Source organism: Tiliqua scincoides, chromosome 5 (assembly GCF_035046505.1).
Source record: "Tiliqua scincoides isolate rTilSci1 chromosome 5, rTilSci1.hap2, whole genome shotgun sequence".
Classification (NCBI taxonomy): Eukaryota; Metazoa; Chordata; class Lepidosauria; order Squamata; family Scincidae; genus Tiliqua; species Tiliqua scincoides.
The window spans coordinates 74,651,692-74,671,588 of record NC_089825.1 but is presented as its reverse complement, the minus strand read 5'-3'; the positions used below and the strand labels follow the sequence as shown (position 1 = coordinate 74,671,588).

General features: G+C 43.1%; 1 protein-coding gene across 5 annotated transcripts in view; it reads left to right on the top strand.

The window, feature by feature from the left end:
• Window positions 1-19,897, top strand: part of EIF2AK3 (eukaryotic translation initiation factor 2 alpha kinase 3) — a 58,865-nt gene that overhangs the window by 7,964 nt on the left and 31,004 nt on the right. For all 5 annotated transcript variants that reach the window (XM_066627606.1, XM_066627609.1, XM_066627608.1 and 2 more), the window contains exons 2-4: window positions 2,823-2,952; window positions 7,313-7,507; window positions 18,319-18,449. In XM_066627606.1, the coding sequence (XP_066483703.1) occupies window positions 2,823-2,952; window positions 7,313-7,507; window positions 18,319-18,449 (456 nt within the window). The remainder of the gene's footprint in view (window positions 1-2,822; window positions 2,953-7,312; window positions 7,508-18,318; window positions 18,450-19,897) is intronic.

Below are 19,897 nucleotides of genomic sequence, written 5' to 3'. Positions count from 1 at the left end.
TGGAGGTTATAACTATAAAAACTTGAATTTTACACAGCAATCCCATGCATGTTTGCTCAGAACGTCTCCAATTGAGATAAATGGGACATACACATTTCTCTGGGTGTATAACAGTGGTTGTGACCCCACCAGCTTGTGTAAAGGTTCCTCTGCCCTTTTAAGGGGTGAGGAAAGGGGAGAGGCTGTGTTGCAAAGGGGGTTGCTTTCACTTACAGAGGGGTGCTGGAGGTTCCAGGGGTCTAGTCACCTTGATTTATTATTCATTCCAGTAGGTGTATAGTAAAAATGACTCTAAGCATGCAAACAGGGTTCTCCTCTTTCCCCTGAGCAAATGCAATTTGCTGCTCCTTGTTAAGATTTGGGAAGGGCTTATCCAATGATGGCTAAACTCCCCCACAATCCTAGATTCATGCACAATATGGTCTTCATTTTCCCCCCATCTTCTGTTAATTTGCTGTTCATAATTAAAGTAATGCTTTTCCCCATCTCTTGCCATTGACAGGTTCATTTTTTTACTACCCACTAAGGCACTACCCACTAAGGCACTAAGACATCATTTGTACCAAGGCGCAGTCACAACAAGAGTCTTTTATCATTGGGGCTGAAAAGGATAGCGAGTATAATCTTTACCTCCCCAAAAGATGGCCGCTTCAAGCCCTCCAATATAGCTTGGTTCTTGGAGTCTCTACTCCTTACCCTTGGTTTAATCCACTTTGGAAAGACAAATGGACTTTGTGCAAAATCCGCCCGCCCCCCCCCCCCCCGGTTATTGGGATGGAAAACTTTACTTCACAGAACCCTGTTCTCATGCATCAAGTTCACATGACCTCATCCACAAGAAAACCTTGTTAGCTTTCTATGAAGGCTTTTTACCTATATGCTTTTGTGGTTTTTCTTTTATGTATTTGTACAGGGAGTAAGAGGAGATAAGAGTTTATTTGTAACATCAGGATGTAAAAGAGAGGAGGTACACTATACATTTTGAGACAGGGAAGGATTTATTTATTTATTTTACTACAACTTTGCAGCATTGTTGTTGAGAAATTGTATGTAAGTACTGTATTAATTTTAATTAATAAATTAATGATAGCCAGGATAGCGTATGAGTTTTTGGAGTTGGACTTAGACTTAAACCTGGAAGAGTCAGGTTCAAATACTCACTCAGCAGTGAAGCTTCCTGGGTGACCTTGGGCCAATCCCTGTCTCTCAGCCTCACCTACCTCACATGGTTGTTGTGAGGACAAAAGGCAGGGAGGAGCCATGTACACCTTTCTGAGCTCTTTGGAGAAAGAGTGGTATGAAAATGTGAAAAGTAAATAGATGATAGTAGTACAGATTGTGCCTTGTTATCCACTGGGATTCCATTCCAAAACCCCCAGCGGATAAAAAATATCAGTAGAAAACCAAATCAGTGGAAAAATAGCTTTAAAGACCGAATTCCAACTTTCTTGCTCCTCCATTACTCCTAATGAAAGAATTCCATTCCATTAGATTCCATTATTCACTCCGTCTAATGGCTGAATGCAGTATAGTGTCTATACTGGTGCATTCTGGGGCGAGAATGGAGGAACAAGAAACCCAAGAGTGGGTCTTTAAAGCTATCATTAATCCCAAGAAGCTTGCAACTGGTGCAGTTTAACAGCACAAAAGTAGGATATTGGATTTTGGTGCTTTTTTTTTGTTACACAGCATTTAAATGTGAACCTCTGTATCTGTGGTGAGTCGAATCAGTGGATACCAAATCAATGGACACTGAGGATACCAAATAAATGGACATCAATTAGTTCTGTAGTACTAATGTAGGAGCAGCCTTCCTCTGATTTGCTGTTTTGAGGAAGTACAGCAGCATGGGTAGGTGAGAGGATTGTACCAGCACATACAGGAGAGCCACGTTCTTGGCACTTAAATCACACAGTGGCTGATGCGAAGACAAAATAAGCAAACCTTGCAAAATAAGCAAATAAGCAAAATAGACAAATAGGCAAACCTACCCACCCCCCAAGCTGTCTGTAGAAGAAAAGTAGAAGTGGTTTATGTTTCCCTCTGGCTGCATGCAGTTGAACTTGCAGGCCTTACTTTCACCTAAAAATCTATTCTTTTGTTTTTCTAATTCACATTTAGTAACAGTTAGGAATTTTTCATAATGGGGATGTACTCTGCTGATTGCCTGAGGGGGCTGGGATTTGTCAAAATCTGGTACCAACACTGAGCCATTTGCAGAGATTGGGCAGTTACAAGGCATAATCAGTGGATAATACTGTGGTAACCTACCAGTGCCTGCCCCTTATTATCAAGCCGCATTATAATGTTTAGCACAATCCTATGCTTGTCTACTCAGAAGTAAGCACTATTGTATTCAATGGAACTTTCTCCTTGGAAAGTGTGAATTGGATTGCAGTCTTAATAGACTGTTTTGCCATATGATGATTCGCAAAGATGTTCTTTCCACAGTTTGTTCATAAACCTTTCATAAGTCATACATTTCTATCCACCATACTACATGGCAAAAATTGTAATAGCATAGCACATGAATATCAGTTGAAGTATTCTAGCTGCGACTACCCAAAGGGAAAAAGTCTATAACATGGGGAAAGAAAAGCCTAAATTTATAAAATATAACCAGACAAAAAATCACCACTACTTCTGTGGGCAACACACACTTATTGGAATAACTTGAAAATTGTTTCTGGTGTCAAATTAAACATGGGTACCATGTTTCAGGTTAGTGATAGTGTGAGTACCAGGTCCAAAAAAGTAGAATACACTTGGTGTAAATAACATTACCTTTAATTCTCACTTGTGGATTTGTCTTTCATATGCAGATCACTGGTAATTATCAGTACTTTGGATGGACGCATTGCTGCTCTAGATCCAGAGAACAGTGGTCGAAAACAGTGGGATCTAGACGTGGGATCAGGTTCTCTTGTTTCATCCAGCCTCAGTAAACCAGAGGTAAGATTAGTCTGTCAAAATCACCTGATTTTAGAAATTGTAAAATTGTAAAATTGTTTGACTACATTAAGACCTTTCTATTTAAAATTGTCTTCACACAAGTTAAACAGTACGAAGTATAATAGGAAATGTACAAGAGAAACTTGCTGTTCAGTCCTAAAATGCTTAGTTGAAAATTGTTGTATTTAATAGAATGTACTTGGAAGCAATGTGTTAAAGTTCAATCCAATGCTGCAATTCTAAACATTTACAAATTGTAACTGGAGTTTTGATTTGATTTTTTAAAAAAATTATCTTCCATCTTTTCTCCAATAGTGCAGAAATCAGTTGGTCTTAATTTCTGCAAAAGGATGTGCAGGATTGAACTGTGAGGCTGTAATTTTGCACATTCTTGGAAGTAAGGTGCATAGAAATTAGTGACACTCTCTTTGAGTCAGCATGGTTGGGACTGGACTGTGTATGGTCCAATCCTATAAACTACGTGTAATCTCTCTGCCGTTTGTTGCAAGCAAATAAAAGCTTGCATGAGAATTCAGAGCACTTTTTGGGTGGGAAAGGAGATTGATGACCTAGCCCATCGTGCGGGGCAGAGCAGTTGTGCACAGCCCCTTCCTGCCTACCCAGCACACTGTCTCCATGTATGGTTGGAATGTCCTATTATTGTCATCTAAACATGCAGTTAATTTACTATATTAGAGTAGTAGGACCAGACTATTAACTGAGCTAGTCCCTAGACTTTCTCACATCCCATCCTGCATAACAAAAGAATCTAACTCTGAGTTCCTGACAGCATGTGTGCTCTTTAAAATCTTTGTACCTTATTGCTTTTTGTCAGGGCATTACCTCATCATCCTACAGGGAGGATGCCAAGTTTTATGTTTGAGTACTTTCTTCTTTTGATATTGTCAGCCAGTGTAAAACTATACACTTGAGTGAGTCTAAAACAAGCATCTAACAACCAGTTTATATAAAGTGTTACTTTTCAAATGCATCATATTGCTGGTCTATGAAGTAGAAAGGTGAAAAAACAGCAAATGTACATCAACAGTTGAGGTACCCTATGGTAGCCTACATTATGTGTCAAGTTAATTGCAGATGACTTCCTGGATGACTCATTCCTGTATTAGAAGGTGAGGTAATGCTTTAGAGAAGAGGGGGAGGTGATGTCATTCCTTTACTTGCTTGCCTTTGCTGATGCTTCTATCCTCCCCTGAACTGTGCTTCTCCTTCCTCATGATAGGAAGTAGTCTGAATGATGTCTGCTAATTCCAGTGGGAATCTATGCCCCAAGCTTTTTTGGGCCTGTGGTGATGTCATTGCTTGATTTATGCATTATTTCTCCTCCCATGAGTAATGTGGAAAACACAGTAGCCCTTACTGGCCAAGGAAAAATCTGGGTTTTAGATTTCATTTACCTGTTTTCTTCAATTTTGAAATGGTTCCACTGGCATGGATTTCTCCTAACTAATAATCATAGGACAACACTTTGAGACTCCAGACCCCTTTAATGTATAGTATGTGTTCTCTTAGGCTTAGAATTTGGATGAGCTTTTAGTGTTTGACAGGAATATCCCTGTTTGCAGATATACTTGGAGGTATCCACTCTCTGCTCTAAAGCAATTTAATTTTTTTCCCCCCAGAGCCCTAATAAACAGTTCTGACGAAGTGGTTTCCTTTGTTTGGCAGATTCTTACTGGATTGCAAATTGCATTCAGCTTCTTTTCAATAAACCTAGATGTAAATCCATTGCAGCCTTTTTGCATCTGCCATCTGGGTGTGTGCCAGAAAATTGCACATTGGTGCATTTCTTACTAGCTTATGGTAAGGAAGCTTTGGGCATTAACCAAAGTCTGAACCATCACCAGGAGCCAAGAAAGTGTTGTCATGTTGAGCATGTTATTGCATAAGTTATTTCACAGGTAATCTTGATATAGGATATATGCAAGGTATGATTCTGGGATAAGTAGACTTCACCCTTAAAATTTGTCTTCATTTTTTACTAGTCACCCTAAGGTTTATTAACTGGAGTCAGATGTAAAATAGTTGATTGAGGAGTGCATATAGAATTAAGGGAGAGTGCCTCACTGCTCAACCAAGAAATTTAGTTTCAGTACCAGGACTGAGTTTGTAGCTGTTGCACATGAAAGTCAGGAGTGAGTTTTTCTTAAACTTTCTTGATTTCAGCAACCTAACAGTGGGGGAGGGGGAGGGGAGTGTTCTATTGCTAAATAACTAGAAGTCAGAAATCCTTGTTGTTCTAATATAGGTACTCTGGATACCTACCTCCTGTCCAGCCCTCATCAGTATGTCCTCATCTCTTTTTAGAAATAAGTGTTGCAATTATATAAGAGGGTTATGTCCCAACTGAAAGAAGTTTGTGTCTTTTGGCCTACTTTGCAGCTTTCCAGGTCTACTTTGTTACTTCAGTTGCGCATTTTATTTTTTGAGATAAATTTTGCTTTATACTGCTGAAGTGAGAGAGATCAAACTGTTTTCTTTTTTCAAGGGGTAGAGAGTTAAAGGCCCAAGAAAGAACCAGAGTATTGGGGGAGACTCCCCCCCCCCCACACACACCCTGCTTTCAGTTTTTTCAGTTGAAAAAATTAGGTATTTAGGAGGAATCAGAGGAAGGTTAGCTCATGAAGAACAGGCTGAACAATTTTGGAAATTTCTAGAACCAGTGGGGGGGGGGGAAACTAAATTTCTTCAAGACCTAGCCACTGGTATAAAGTGACCTTTGCCCTTGCTTTCAGACCTGGTCGCGACTGCAAAAGCTTTTGTTTTGGCACCCCTAACTGGCTATGAATGGGAGGGGTAGGAGGCATTTTACAGCCGTGACCAAGTACCTGGAGAAACGTAGCATTTTGCCCCCCCCCAGGAATGTCAGTGACTTTGTTCTTGTTATTGCATGTGCATATTCTACCAACTTTCTTCCAAAAGTGCTTGTCATTTTTTTCCTGTTTCTCCTCACACAAATCTTGTGCAGTAATTTAGGTGAGGAGATGGTTACTGTCCCATGGGCACATTGTTAATTTTGTCACAGGATTTAAATTCTTGTGTCTTCTGTCCAAGATAGGGTCACTAGTCAGCTGATCAATCAGATAGTGTTGATTGACTGCCTGTTCAACCACATATTTGAAGAAATGCCATACTGTAGGTATTTTGAATTTCATTATTGCTCTTATCAGCAAAAACAGGACTATTTTTTCCTAGCTCTCAATAGCTGGTTTGGGGGGGAGAGGGTGACTGCATGTGAAGCTTTTCTTATTGACAGCCTGTTATAAGTGCAAGCATCTCACTCTGTACAGGAACAGTAATCTCCAGGCATTAGGGGCAAATGTCACTGACTAGGTTTGCCATTACAGGTTGAGCCTCCACAAGGGTTCCATTCCTAGCACCCACCTGGATACCAAAAATCACGTTAAAAGGAGTTCATTTAAAAAATGATGTCCCTTTGCTCAGCTCTTTAGAGCAAAATCAGTAGCTGTAGAAAGAACTGAACTGGTGGATGTAACACATGCGAGGTATTGCAGCAAGACATTAAATTATGGAGAACTGGGGAAAGCGCAAATAATTTGTGGTGAAAAGTTGTTAGAAACAGACTTGGTTTAATATTCAGTGGAAATGATGGTCTTCTGAGTATGTGATACTTAAAAACAGGATGAAGAAGTGTAAGTTGAATTGTTGTGTCACATGTCTGGCAGTAGTCGAGAACAGGTTTATTGCAGTCAGGCAAACTACTTTGCAAAAAAATTAGCTTTTTTCCTCTTCACTTTCTCCTTCTACTTCAGCAGCAGTTGCAGTGCAAAGCAGAATTTATTAATGAAGATGTGAATGACCATGAAACTACAGGCGTGCCCCTGTATCCATGGGGGTTCTGTTCTGGAACCCCCACACTTACCAGAAACCGCTGATATCGGTGAACGCCACTCCCATCTTGTGGAGCTGGGGGAGCCCTGCTCCCATCAGCTCTGAAGGGTCCTCTGAGCCAAGCAGAGGCTGCAGACCTTTACCTGTAAAGGTAAAGGTGTCGTGAACTCTGTGGTAACACCAAATACAGTGTATTGCATAGGGAGGAGTGAAATTGAACAACTCCACACACACCAATTTATTGCTGTCTAGTTTATATCTAACTCACTGATCTTTTTTTTAGTGTTTAACTCTGTTTTTGGCCTTGGGTGATTTTTTTTTGGTTAGATATACTTTAAATTGATTTTGAGATTATAAGGCAAATATACTAGTATTGTACTTCCATTTGATTTAAAAATACTTTTAGTTCCTGTGTCACTGTTTCCTTTTTTGGTTTTGCTTTTTTTTTTGTAATAGAGTTTTATATGCATGTCTGTTTAATGCCTTTTAGGTATTTGGAAATAAGATGATTATTCCTTCCTTGGATGGAGATCTCTTTCAGTGGGATCGTGACAGAGAAAGCATGGAAGCTGTTCCCTTCACTGTTGAATCTCTGCTTGAGTCATCCTACAGATTTGGCGATGATGTCGTCCTGGTTGGAGGAAAGTCCCTGACAACGTACGGGCTGAGTTCATATTCAGGAAAGGTAAAAGTTTGGGATGTAACCATCACTTTTTTGCTTATTTCTAAATCTTGAGAAGTACTGGTGCCTCACAGAGGGCCCCAGATTAAAATAACGATATTCCTCACTTCAGCCCTCTATCTGAGATAAATATGGGGTGCCACAGAGTTTCCTCATGACCCACATGTTTAATATATGAAACTGTTAGAAGAGATTATCTGAGGGTTTGGAGTTGGGCATCATCAGTATGCAGATAATATCGTCCTTTATCTTTGTCATCTGATTCCATGAAGTAAAAATACTTTGCCACATTTCACATTGTTGGGATCTTGTATCCCACCGCTGCCAACTGTGTCAGGACAACTCAGACTCTGGTTTACAAAGAATCCGAATCAGAATAACCTATTGGCATACATCCCAAAAACAACAACCCAGTGAAAAGCTTTGCTCGAAAGGTAAGTCTCTTACAACTATGTCAGGTGACATAGTTAAATAAAACCTAAAAACTTATCCTTAATAACATAACATAACATAACATAAAACAGAAGGTAAATTAAGCCTAAAACCAAAAATATCTGTCATATGTTGCCTAACAATTTATATTAAATTTAATTCAATTCAAAAACCTTTATTAGGCATTGGATATTAAATTTAACTAGCTATTTCTAAACCAGCAAGGAACTTTAAAGCACTATCCTGTAGCATAATTTTGTTTGCCACCTCCAACACAAACTTCGAGACCACCTCCATTTTCTCCAGTGAGCAATCGTTTAAGAGAAACTTTATTCTCACCATATCAGAGTCCATCCCTGTAAACCAGAAAAGGTATCAAGTAGGTATGGAGTTGGCATCCTTCAGTTTCAGAAGACTATGGTGTCACGCGCTGAATGGTGGTTCTGGAACAGTGTCCTCTCCAGTGCGCGAAGCCTGGGTAAAGTAGGTATGGAGGATAGGCTGTTACCCATGCAGCAAATCCCCCCTCTCCACGTCGCTGAAATGGTCCAATGGAAAGGCAGAGGCCAATACGGTTGGTTCCAGCGGTGTCGCAGGAGTTGCCAGAACGTGACTGTGTTCAGCCATGAACTGCCTCAGGGACTCCGGCTCCAGATTTTGCCTCAAGGTTGACTCTTGAAGCCTTTTCCATAACTGGATGTAGCCACAAGGCAGTGGAGGTTTGGGATCAGAGTTTTCCTACTCTCAGATGAGCTGCCTTCCCAGGCTGACGAGCCCCATCTACCCGGTGGCTGTTTAGTCGCCTCTTACAACAAGTACAGCCAAACTGAGGGCCTATTCTTATCCCCAGCCCCCAGGGGAAAAAGTAGGTAGAGCGAGCACTATCATGCCATGGGCAATGGAAGAATATATGCAAGAGTGATTCAGTTGACCCCTGATAGCAGGGACAGCAATGGTCTTGGTAGGGGATCCTGAGATATCTCCAGGCTGTAACCCTTGAGGGGATTACATTGAACCTTGCTACAGTTAAAGCATGCCTTTCTCTAGGATCTGTCATCAAATACAAGTAGATTGCCATTTTCCCAAACTGATATGGGATGGAATGATTTAAGGGGGAGCAGATCTTCGTGGCCAGTTCACAAAGAGTTTGGAATTCGATATCCAGCAGTCTACCTACAATCCTCCGATGAGCTTCAGAGTATGAACAAATATTCAGATAGTCCAGGGAGACTCCAATTGACTCAGTTTTCTCCCTTATGAAACTCGACCATTTAGTCAAGCTCACTAAGCATCAAATAAACCAAACTTTTAGACACAGAATTATAATGTATATACAGCCAATGTTAGATGGTCATTAGCCAGGGTCTGGTTTGCAAGAGTTTCTACCCTGTTTCCAAACATGTAGGGTGTGGGGGATACCTAGACAATTGCTTTAAAAATTTTTGCCTGCCTCCTAGGCATAGTTTGCTGCTCTAATCCAAATTGGAATACTGTATAATAGTTGCATAATTAGCATTAAAGATAATGCTTTAAAAACAAGTACCCTGCCTATGCAAAAACCTAATGTTGCCTTGGGATGTGGCATGGGCTAAGTTAACTGCTAATTTGTGATGAATTACAAATTACAAACCTCCATATGAAGGTTCCAAATACACTGAGATAGATTGTGTTGAAAATTTATCCCAAGGTATTTAAAACTCTTAACCTATTCGATTTTGTCACCTTTAATATTCCAAATAAGCAGGCTCCAGGATTTAGAGAACACCATATATTAGTTTTCTGGGCATTTAACTCCAGTTTATTATTGGACAAATAATAAGAGCTTCTATTTAGTAACCGTTTGAGGTAAATTTGCGTTTTGGAGATCAACACAGCATTGTCAGCATAAAGTGGGGATATGGGTTAATCCAAGCTTGGGGCAGTGTCCATCTGTTTGAAGGAGGAAGGGGGCCATATGGGTGTCAGCTTCCTATTTGATGTACAGTTAATATGGCAGTTCATCCCTGTGTGGAGCCTTCTAATGAGGGCTAGCAGCCTTGGGTCCATCTCGAGTCTGGCTAATTTCTCCCATAGCAAAGCTTGATATGTCGAGTCAAATGCTCCTTTGTATGGTTTTTGCTTGTTGCTCTTGGTATATTTTTCGATCAGGTGGTATATTTTTTGATCAGATCTTACAACACAGTGGTCTAGGGTTGAAAACCCTTTGTAAAAAGCAACCTGTTCAAGTTTGGGCATCCCTCGAGACAACATCCAAGCAGATAATTTAGCCAAAAGATATCTTACCCTAAACCAGTCTTATTCAAACTGTGAGGCGCAGCTCCTTAGGGAGGTGCCAGGAACTCAAAGGGGAGGCGTGGGATGTCCTCTCACAGCGATACAGTCACACCCCTGGGCAGAATACAAGCCCGTCGTCTGCGCTTTTTTTTAAAGCAGAAGAAATGGGAGTTACTCTCGGAGGGAGCAGCTGAGCGACTGCATGAGTGGCTGCTGCCGCCCCGCCCTCTTCTCCCTCCACTCTGAGGCTGCTGCCTTCTGTGTTCGCTGCATGTTGTTTCCAAAGCTCTTCGACTCCAACCCCCATCTGGCAAGTACCAAGCATGCTCATTTTGCAGTCCTTGCCCTTGGTCAGAAAGAAGCCCTCCTTGATCCTTGTCTGGTTGGTTCCTAGTTCCCAGCCTGGGATCGCTTCTCATTAAAGTGAAATCTCTCTTTTCAACCCTTCCCTCTTCCATTCCCCCCTTTCAATCTCCAAACCTTCCCACTTTCCTCCCCCCCCCCCAAATAAAATGCTTCCTATTTTACCAGTCACCAGGGGTCTTAAAATTGTTTCCATGCAGTTGGCAAAGGGGGGGGGGGAGAGACAAGCACACACTTTACTTGGCCTGGAGCAGAAAAAGGGTACTGTTTTTTAAGTGATTTATTAATCTTGTTGTTTGACTGAAGAGGAAAGTCTGTATTTTTAAAGTGATGAATCTTGCTATTTGAAGGGAATACTTATCAGCCATTGATGAAGTGATTGCCAGCCCAATCCTATCCACACTTTCCTGGTAGTAAGCCCCATTGACTCTAATGGGACTTACTTCTGAGTAGACACGCATAGGCTTGAGCTGTGTATCTCCTAGTATAGGAGACAAATCAGCCTCCTAACCAAACCCTTATCTGCTGTGAGGGTTCTTGGTCTATTTTTGTTTTATTCTTGGTCTATTTTGTAATATTCTTGGTCTATTTTTGTTTTCTCCACCAGCTGCTGGAAAAATTTAATTTCATTAAATTACTAAAGGGTTCAGTCCAATCCAAGGAGAATGGGACAAATGACTAGTTGGATTGGGGTTCACAGGGGTGTATGTGTAATGTTGGTCAGACTGGTTGTTCACAAAGTTCATTTGATAAAACAATTCTATTGGTTATGCTTACAAAGTTAAAAAAAAATGAGTCTTCCTGGGCCAGACAAAATTCACCTACTCCAGCATCCAGTCTCCAACAGTGATCAGCAGCTGATCGTTTACAAAGCATGTATATTGCTGTGTATTAATAATATATTTTTAAGATCTGCATTTAATTAATCACGCGTGTGGCCTCTGGGAACCAAGTGCCTTGGGAACTAAGTGCCAGGTAAGGCACGAGAGTTTAGCATCTGGGCGAGGAGAAGGCAAGGAGACCTCTGAGTTTTGGAGAAGGAGAGGAGGAGGAGGAGGTAAATGTACTCATTCTAACGCTTTGTCTTTCTAACTCCATGTCTTCTAACCTTAACCTTACCTTTAAATCAACCTTAAATCAAAATTGAAAGTTAGCACCTAAGGGAGGTACATAGGTCTACTCTGAGCAGGAGCAGAGTCCTACTCGTGAGTAAGAGCAGAGTCCTACTCGTGAGTAAGAGCCCAAGGGTCAGGCATTTAAATCAAAGTTGAAAGTTAGCTGCACCTAAGGTAGCACCTAATCGAAGGAAGGGAGGAGGATAAAGTGGAAAGCAGGTTTTTCTACTTGTTTAAATTAAACCTATACTTAACCCAGGTTAAACTTAATCTAAGTTAGAACATAACCTAAACAGGTCAGTAAATTGGGACACAGGACACAGGATCTAGAGAGCAATAAATAATTAAACAAACCCAAATAAAAACTAGCTTGAGGTTACAAAAACAGTCCAGCCTAAGAGAACAGAACTAGGAGGGAAAGAACCTAGTAAGGGGCAATTCCCAACCCATTAAGAGCCCCATTAGGCTAATCCAAGCAGTCCAGTCAGGAGCCTGCAGAGTAGGTTACGCCCATCAGCAGCAGTTTGTCTTCCTGAGCTTTTGTAATCTCACCTGGGAAGGCCAGCCCCCTTTCAATCAGGAAGGAAGGAGGGAGGAGGAGCCAGCCAGGAGTATAAAGCTAGGCCGGCCATCGCGTGAGGCTCTCTCCAGACGCGTGTGGCCTCTGGGAACCAAGTGCCTCGAGAACTAAGTGCCAGATAAGGCACGAGAGTTTAGCATCTGGCTGCCCTTCCTCTTCCCTTGAGAAGAGGGCTGCTATCCAGTGTAGGGTTTATAAAAGGACCCCTAAATAAAACAACAACAACAACAAAAAAGCTATGCAGTCAGACAGCCAGCAGCAGGGTGGGGGCTATCCAGTGTTCTGCATTGAGTGCCACATGTATGATTATATGCCTCTGGGGCATGGGTCATGGGTGTGTCCTCGGTGCAAGGAGCTCCAAGGTCTCAGGGAACGCGTCCGCTCCCTTGAAGCCTTGGTGGCTGACCTGGAGAAGCGCAGGCAGAGGAGGACCGTGGGGAGACTTCCAGGGACGATCAGGCTTCGTCCCAACCTCAGGTGGGAAGTCTCGGGACTGGAGGACGTCATCCTGGAGAGGAGGGAAACAATCCCCTAGGGGGGACCCCTTCTCCAGGGGATGGGCTCGTATCCGAGCGCACTCGGGATACTCCTCGGCGGGAGGGGGGTCGGGGGCTTCTTGTAGTGGGGGATTCGATTATTAGAAACATAGAGAGGGGGGTTTGCGACGGATGTGAGGACCGCATGGTGACTTGCCTGCCTGGTGCGAAGGTTGCGGACATCACTTCTTGTCTAGACAAGCTAGTAGACAGTGCTGGGGGAGAGGTAGCAGCTGTGGTGCATGTCGGCACCAACGACGTGGGCAAGTGTAGCTGGGAGGTCCTGGAGGCCAAATTTAGGCTTTTAGGCAGGAAGCTGAAAGCCAGGACCTCAAAGGTAGCATTCTCTGAAGTGCTACCTGTTCCACGCGCGGGGCCAGCTAGGCAGGCGGAGATCAGGGGTCTCAATGCGTGGATGAGATGGTGGTGTAGGGAGGAGGGGTTTAGATTCGTTAGGCACTGGGGAATGTTTTGGGACAAGCGGGGCCTGTACAAGAGGGATGGGCTCCACTTGAACCAGAATGGAACCAGACTGTTGGCGCATAACATTAAAAAGGTGGCAGAGCAGCTTTTAAACTGATCCCTGGGGGAAGGCCGACAGGAGCCGAGGGGCATCTGGTTCGGGACTCCTCATCCCTATGGGATGAGGATGGGGAGGTTAGAGAACAACAAGACAAAGGCAGAGTAGGAGAAGAAATTGGGAAAGGTAGCGTGATGGGATGTGATAGACGGTTTGGCACAATGAGAGGATGTGGGGACAAAGGAGCGAATAAGCAGTGCATCCTGGGGCATTCCGTGTACAAATGCTTTTATGCGAATGCCCGAAGTCTACGAGCAAAGGTGGGAGAACTGGAATGTCTGGTGACAAGGGAAAATATTGACATAGTGGGCATAACAGAAACCTAGTGGAATGCGGACAATCAGTGGGATACCGCAATCCCGGGCTATAAACTCTACAGGAGGGACAGGCAGGGGCGTGTTGGAGGTGGGGTGGCCGTTTATGTTAAGGAAGGGATAGAATCCAGCAAAGTAGAGATTGAAGGTGGGTCCGACTCCACCGTAGAATTTCTGTGGGTTAAATTACCAGGCTTGTGCAGCGATGTAATACTGGGGGCGTGCTATCGTCCTCCAGACCAGAAATCGGATGGGGACCTTGAAATGAGGAAACAGATCAGGGAGGTGACAAGGAGGGACAGGGTTGTAATCATAGGGGACTTCAATTATCCTCATATTGACTGGGTCAATTTGTGTTCTGGTCACGATAAGGAAACCGGATTTCTTGACGTGCTAAATGACTGTGGCTTAGATCAGCTAGTCATGGAGCCCACCAGAGGGTAGGTGACTCTGAATTTAATATTGTGCGGTACGCAGGACCTGGTTAGAGATGTAAACGTTACTGAGCCATTGGGGAACAGTGATCATGCTGCGATCCGTTTTGACGTGCACGTTGGGGGAAGAATACCAGGCAAATCTCTAACAAAAATCCTTGACTTCCGACGGGCGGACTTCCCTCAAATGAGGAGGCTGGTTAGAAGGAGGTTGAAAGAGAGGATAAAAAGAGTCCAATCTCTCCAGAGTGCATGGAGGCTGCTTAAAACAACAGTAATAGAGGCCCAGCAGAGGTGTATACCAAAAAGAAAGAAGGGTTCCACTAAATCCAGGAGGGTGCCCTCATGGCTAACCAGCCAAGTTAGAGAGGCTGTGAAGGGCAAGGAAGCTTCCTTCCGTAAATGGAAGTCTTGCCCTAATGAGGAGAATAAAAAGGAACATAAACTGTGGCAAAAGAAATGTAAGAAGGTGATACTGGAGGCCAAGCAAGACTATGAGGAATGCATGGCCAGCAACATTAAGGGGAATAATAAAAGCTTCTTCAAATATGTTAGAAGCAGGAAACCCGCCAGAGAAGCGGTTGGCCCTCTGGATGGTGAGGGAGGGAAAGAGGAGATAAAAGGAGACTTAGAGATGGCAGAGAAATTAAATGAGTTCTTTGCATCTGTCTTCACGGCAGAAGACCTCGGGCAGATACCGCTGCCCGAACGGCCCCTCCTGACCGAGGAGTTAAGTCAGATAGAGGTTGAAAGAGAAGATGTTTCAGACCTCATTGATAAATTAAAGATCAATAAGTCACCGGGCCCTGATGGCATCCACCCAAGGGTTATTAAGGAATTGAAGAATGAAGTTGCAGATCTCTTGACTAAGGTATGCAACTTGTCCCTCAAAACGGCCACGGTGCCAGAAGATTGGAGGATAGCAAATGTCATGCCTATTTTTAAAAAGGGAAAGAGGGGGGACCCGGGAAACTATAGGCCGGTCAGCCTAACATCCATACCGGGTAAGATGGTGGAATGCCTCATCAAAGATAGAATCTCAAAACACATAGACGAACAGGCCTTGCTGAGGGAGAGTCAGCATGGCTTCTGTAAGGGTAAGTCTTGCCTCACGAACCTTATAGAATTCTTTGAAAAGGTCAACAGGCATGTGGATGCGGGAGAACCCGTGGACATTATATATCTGGACTTTCAGAAGGCGTTTGACACGGTCCCTCACCAAAGGCTACTGAAAAAACTCCACAGTCAGGGAATTAGAGGACAGGTCCTCTCATGGATTGAGAACTGGTTGGAGGCCAGGAAGCAGAGAGTGGGTGTCAATGGGCAATTTTCACAATGGAGAGAGGTGAAAAGCGGTGTGCCCCAAGGATCTGTCCTGGGACTGGTGCTTTTCAACCTCTTCATAAATGACCTGGAGACAGGGTTGAGCAGTGAAGTGGCTAAGTTTGCAGACGACACCAAACTTTTCCGAGTGGTGAAGACCAGAAGTGATTGTGAGGAGCTCCAGAAGGATCTCTCCAGACTGGCAGAATGGGCAGCAAAATGGCAGATGCGCTTGAATGTCAGTAAGTGTAAAGTCATGCACATTGGGGCAAAAAATCAAAACTTTAGATATAGGCTGATGGGTTCTGAGCTGTCTGTGACAGATCAGGAGAGAGATCTTGGGGTGGTGGTGGACAGGTCGATGAAAGTGTCGACCCAATGTGCGGTGGCAGTGAAGAAGGCCAATTCTATGCTTGGGATCATTAGGAAGGGTATTGAGAACAAAACGGCTAGTATTATAATGCCGTTGTACAAATCGATGGTAAGGCCACACCTGGAGTATTGTGTCCAGTTCTGGTCGCCGCATCTCAAAAAAGACATAGTGGAAATGGAAAAGGTGCAAAAGAGAGCGACTAAGATGATTACGGGGCTGGGGCACCTTCCTTATGAGGAAAGGCTACGGCGTTTGGGCCTCTTCAGCCTAGAAAAGAGACGCTTGAGGGGGGACATGATTGAGACATACAAAATTATGCAGGGAATGGACAGAGTGGATAGGGAGATGCTCTTTACACTCTCACATAATACCAGAACCAGGGGACATCCACTAAAATTGAGTGTTGGGCGGGTTAGGACAGACAAAAGAAAATATTTCTTTACTCAGCGTGTGGTTGGTCTGTGGAACTCTTTGCCACAGGATGTGGTGCTGGCGTCTAGCCTAGACGCCTTTAAAAGGGGATTGGACAAGTTTCTGGAGGAAAAATCCATTATGGGGTACAAGCCATGATGTGTATGCGCAACTCCTGATTTTAGAAATGGGTTATGTCAGAATGCCAGATGCAAGGGAGGGCACCAGGATGAGGTCTCTTGTTATCTGGTGTGCTCCCTGGGGCATTTGGTGGGCCGCTGTGAGATACAGGAAGCTGGACTAGATGGGCCTATGGCCTGATCCAGTGGGGCTGTTCTTATGTTCTTATGTTCTTATGTTCTTATGATATGATTAATATAATTAATATTAGTATAGTTAATATATTTAATATTATAATAGATATAATATTATAATATTGTATTTAATATAGTTACTATTTCTGGCCACTTCCTGTTTAATGATGTCACTTCCAGCCCTCAGGAACATGATGGGGAGTCATGGGCAGCAGCCATGAGGGGTCAAGGGAGCCACTGGCCGGAAAAGTTTGAGTACCACTGCCCTAAACTGAGGGCAGACTAATAGGCTGATAATTAGATGGGTCTTTTGTGAATAGGGACCCTACTGCTTTAGTAACTGAGCAGCATTCTAGCTTCATCTGCTGAACATTAACGGTTATTTCATCCTGTTGGTGAAAACCTTTGCTTTATGCTTTCCTGTTAAGCTTAGATTTTTTTCCCCTAGTTAATCTTTTTTGTTTAGTCTTTCAATAAACTGGTTATCTGCGGTGATTACATGCTGTGTAAGGAAATATTTTTATTATAAATTCACTCTGCAGACACTACTGTGGAATTGACTGCAGTGACTTCTCATTATCTGCTAGGTTCCTGGAAATCGTAGTGCAGTGGTTCCCAAACTTCTTTGACTGGTGGCTCCCTTGACCTACTGGGCCATTAACTGCAGCTCCCCATTAAGGTTACAATCCTATACATTGTATAAGGTGGCAGGTTTTTGGCAAGGTGTTCGCTACTCCCCTACCTAGTTTCAACAGCTCCCTGGGTACCCATGGCTCACAATTTGGGAACCACTACCCTCGTAGATAGCAAATTGGCAGATAATGAACCATTGACCCTATGGGATCAATGGGATTGGGTACAAGGGGTGCCCTGGGGGGGAAGGGGTACCATCAGAAGAATCTAGCAGAGTGCAGCAGGAAGTGCCAAAATATCTCTGAATGCTGCAGAGACCTTCCCCTTTTAGAGGGGCTGCGGGAACTTTCAGAATGGCACCTGCAATCAGTGCAGACCCCCTTAAAAAGACCAGCAGAAGCTTCCATCAACCATTTTAAAGGGGTCCATGCTGGTAACTGGCACCATTCAGAAGGTCCATTCAGCTTCCAGAAGGCCTCTGCATAGCAGATAAGGAGAACAGAGAAATGAATTAGGAGAGAAGGTAGCAATTCTTTCTCTTGCGCATAAACGAATTTGCAGATAATGAGTTCACATAGAGAACTGACTGTAATAGGAACCCTTGAAGTTCATTCGCCTCCTAGGAAAGGGTTTTTCCCCAGATGGCCCTCCCCTGACTTGTCTCACTCTTCTCAGATGGTGCTGACAGGTACAATCTATCAAGGTTTTTACCCATTTAGCTGCTGGTTCAATAAAGGGAAAGTGGGTGTGCTGATCACTAGGCCCTACTGCCTATAGTCCCCTTCCCTGACACAAGGCTTGGTTAGAATTACCACTGCTTGCTTTCATGGTGTAGTGTGTTGCAGCTTGGAAGTTGGACAGAAACTTAAAAAAAATTAATTTAGGATGATGGTGTGGATGAAGTGAATGAAATACTCTGTATGTGTCAGTAATGTTTATGTTGGTGCTAAGGAAAAGCCAAACTTTTTTTGTGCCTATTTCTTGGAATTTTTTTTCCTTTTCTATGTCCAAATTAAGAAATAGGGAAAATGTAAAAAAGGAGTTGAAATTTCTGTGTAATCCGCAAAGAGAAGGATGCACTAACAAACTAGGAAAAGTACTTGTCAGAACTAAGACTCTTATTTTACCCCAGGTGAAGTACATATGTTCAGCAATGGGTTGTCGTCGTTGGAATGAAGATGAAATGGAACAGGAAGATATTCTTCTCCTGCATCGAACCCAGAAAACAGTTCGTGCTGTTGGGCCCCGCAGCGGCAACGAGAAGTATGCATAAGTTATATTAGATGTATCTGGAATAGTTTTGGATGTGAAAATAATATTGGTACCTGCAGCTAGAGCCACACTGACTAGTTTGCTGTTTGATGATTTTATCTTTGGTCTCTGATATAAAAGTCAGAAATATAGCAAAGTTTGTTTCATCCTTTGGTGTATTCTCTTATGCAGGTGTAAGTCTTATGTAAGTCTCAACTTACATAATGTCAATTTTATGTAAAATTTGGTCTGCCCATTTGCAATCTCATCACATGTCTATTATGACAAAATCCTCCATTTCATGCGGGGAGTGAGATCTGCCCAAGTGTTGTTTGATCTCTTGAGGAAACTCCCTTAGCAAACGCCTCCCTGGATACATTACAAATGGAAGATCAGCCTGTGATATAATATCCTGGGGCAGCATGAGGCTCCACCATTTGGAGGTAGATCTCACTCAAGCACTCTTCCGACCTTTGCTTTATTTTCAGGATCAAATCTTGTGGTTTAATTGCACATCTGTCTTTCCAAGAGGTTTGTAGGGCTCAACTCTGGAGTAGTGGTTCAGGAAGGACATCTTTAGAGGGTATACAAGTCGTGTCCAGAAAGTAATGAGAATGAAGTTCCTACGCTCGAGAAGGGCTCCCAGAAGGGAGAAACTGGCCAAGGTCACTTGGGGTAGGGTGCCAGGTGTACGTTAGAATTCCAGTTGAATTCCAGCCCTGTCATAGTTGAGGCATTCTTTTTTGTGACACCCTGTTTAAGTGTCTTGTATTAAGAAAAATGCAAGTGCGTTTGAAACAGCGGTGCGCAATAACATTTTGTGTGAAATTGGGTAAAAGTGCATTAGAAACTTTGGAAATGGTGAGGAAAGCTTATGGAGAAACTGCGCTATGATCTGCACAAGCGTACTGATGGCACAGGGTCTTTAAGGAAGGGTGAGAAGGTGTTGAAGACGAATAATGATCAGGATGCCCCTCTTTGTCAAAAAAGGAACAGAATGTGGATGCAGTGAGGTCTGTTCTCAACCGTGATTGACGGCTCACTATCAGAATGATTGCAGAGGAAACGGGAATTGTCAGTTCATGAAATTGACAATCAGACAATTGTCAATTCTACATGAAATTGTGACTCAGGATTTGTCACAGTGCTTTGACTGTCAGAGAGTTTTTGGCTGAAAAACACATCATGGTGCTTCCCCATCCACCCTACAGCCCCGACTTGGCTCCTTGCGTCTTTTTCATATTCCCAAAGATGAAGAATGGTTTGAAAGGACACCGTTTTGGTAGTGTGGATAACGTCCAAAGAGCCACTACACAGACTCTAAACAGCATCCCACTTGAAGACGTCCAGGGATGCTATGAAGAATGGAAAAATCGCTGGGAGCATTGTATACACTCACAAGGTGCATACTTTGAAGGAGATGGTGTTCAATTGTAAAAATTTTCAGTAAAAGAATTTAA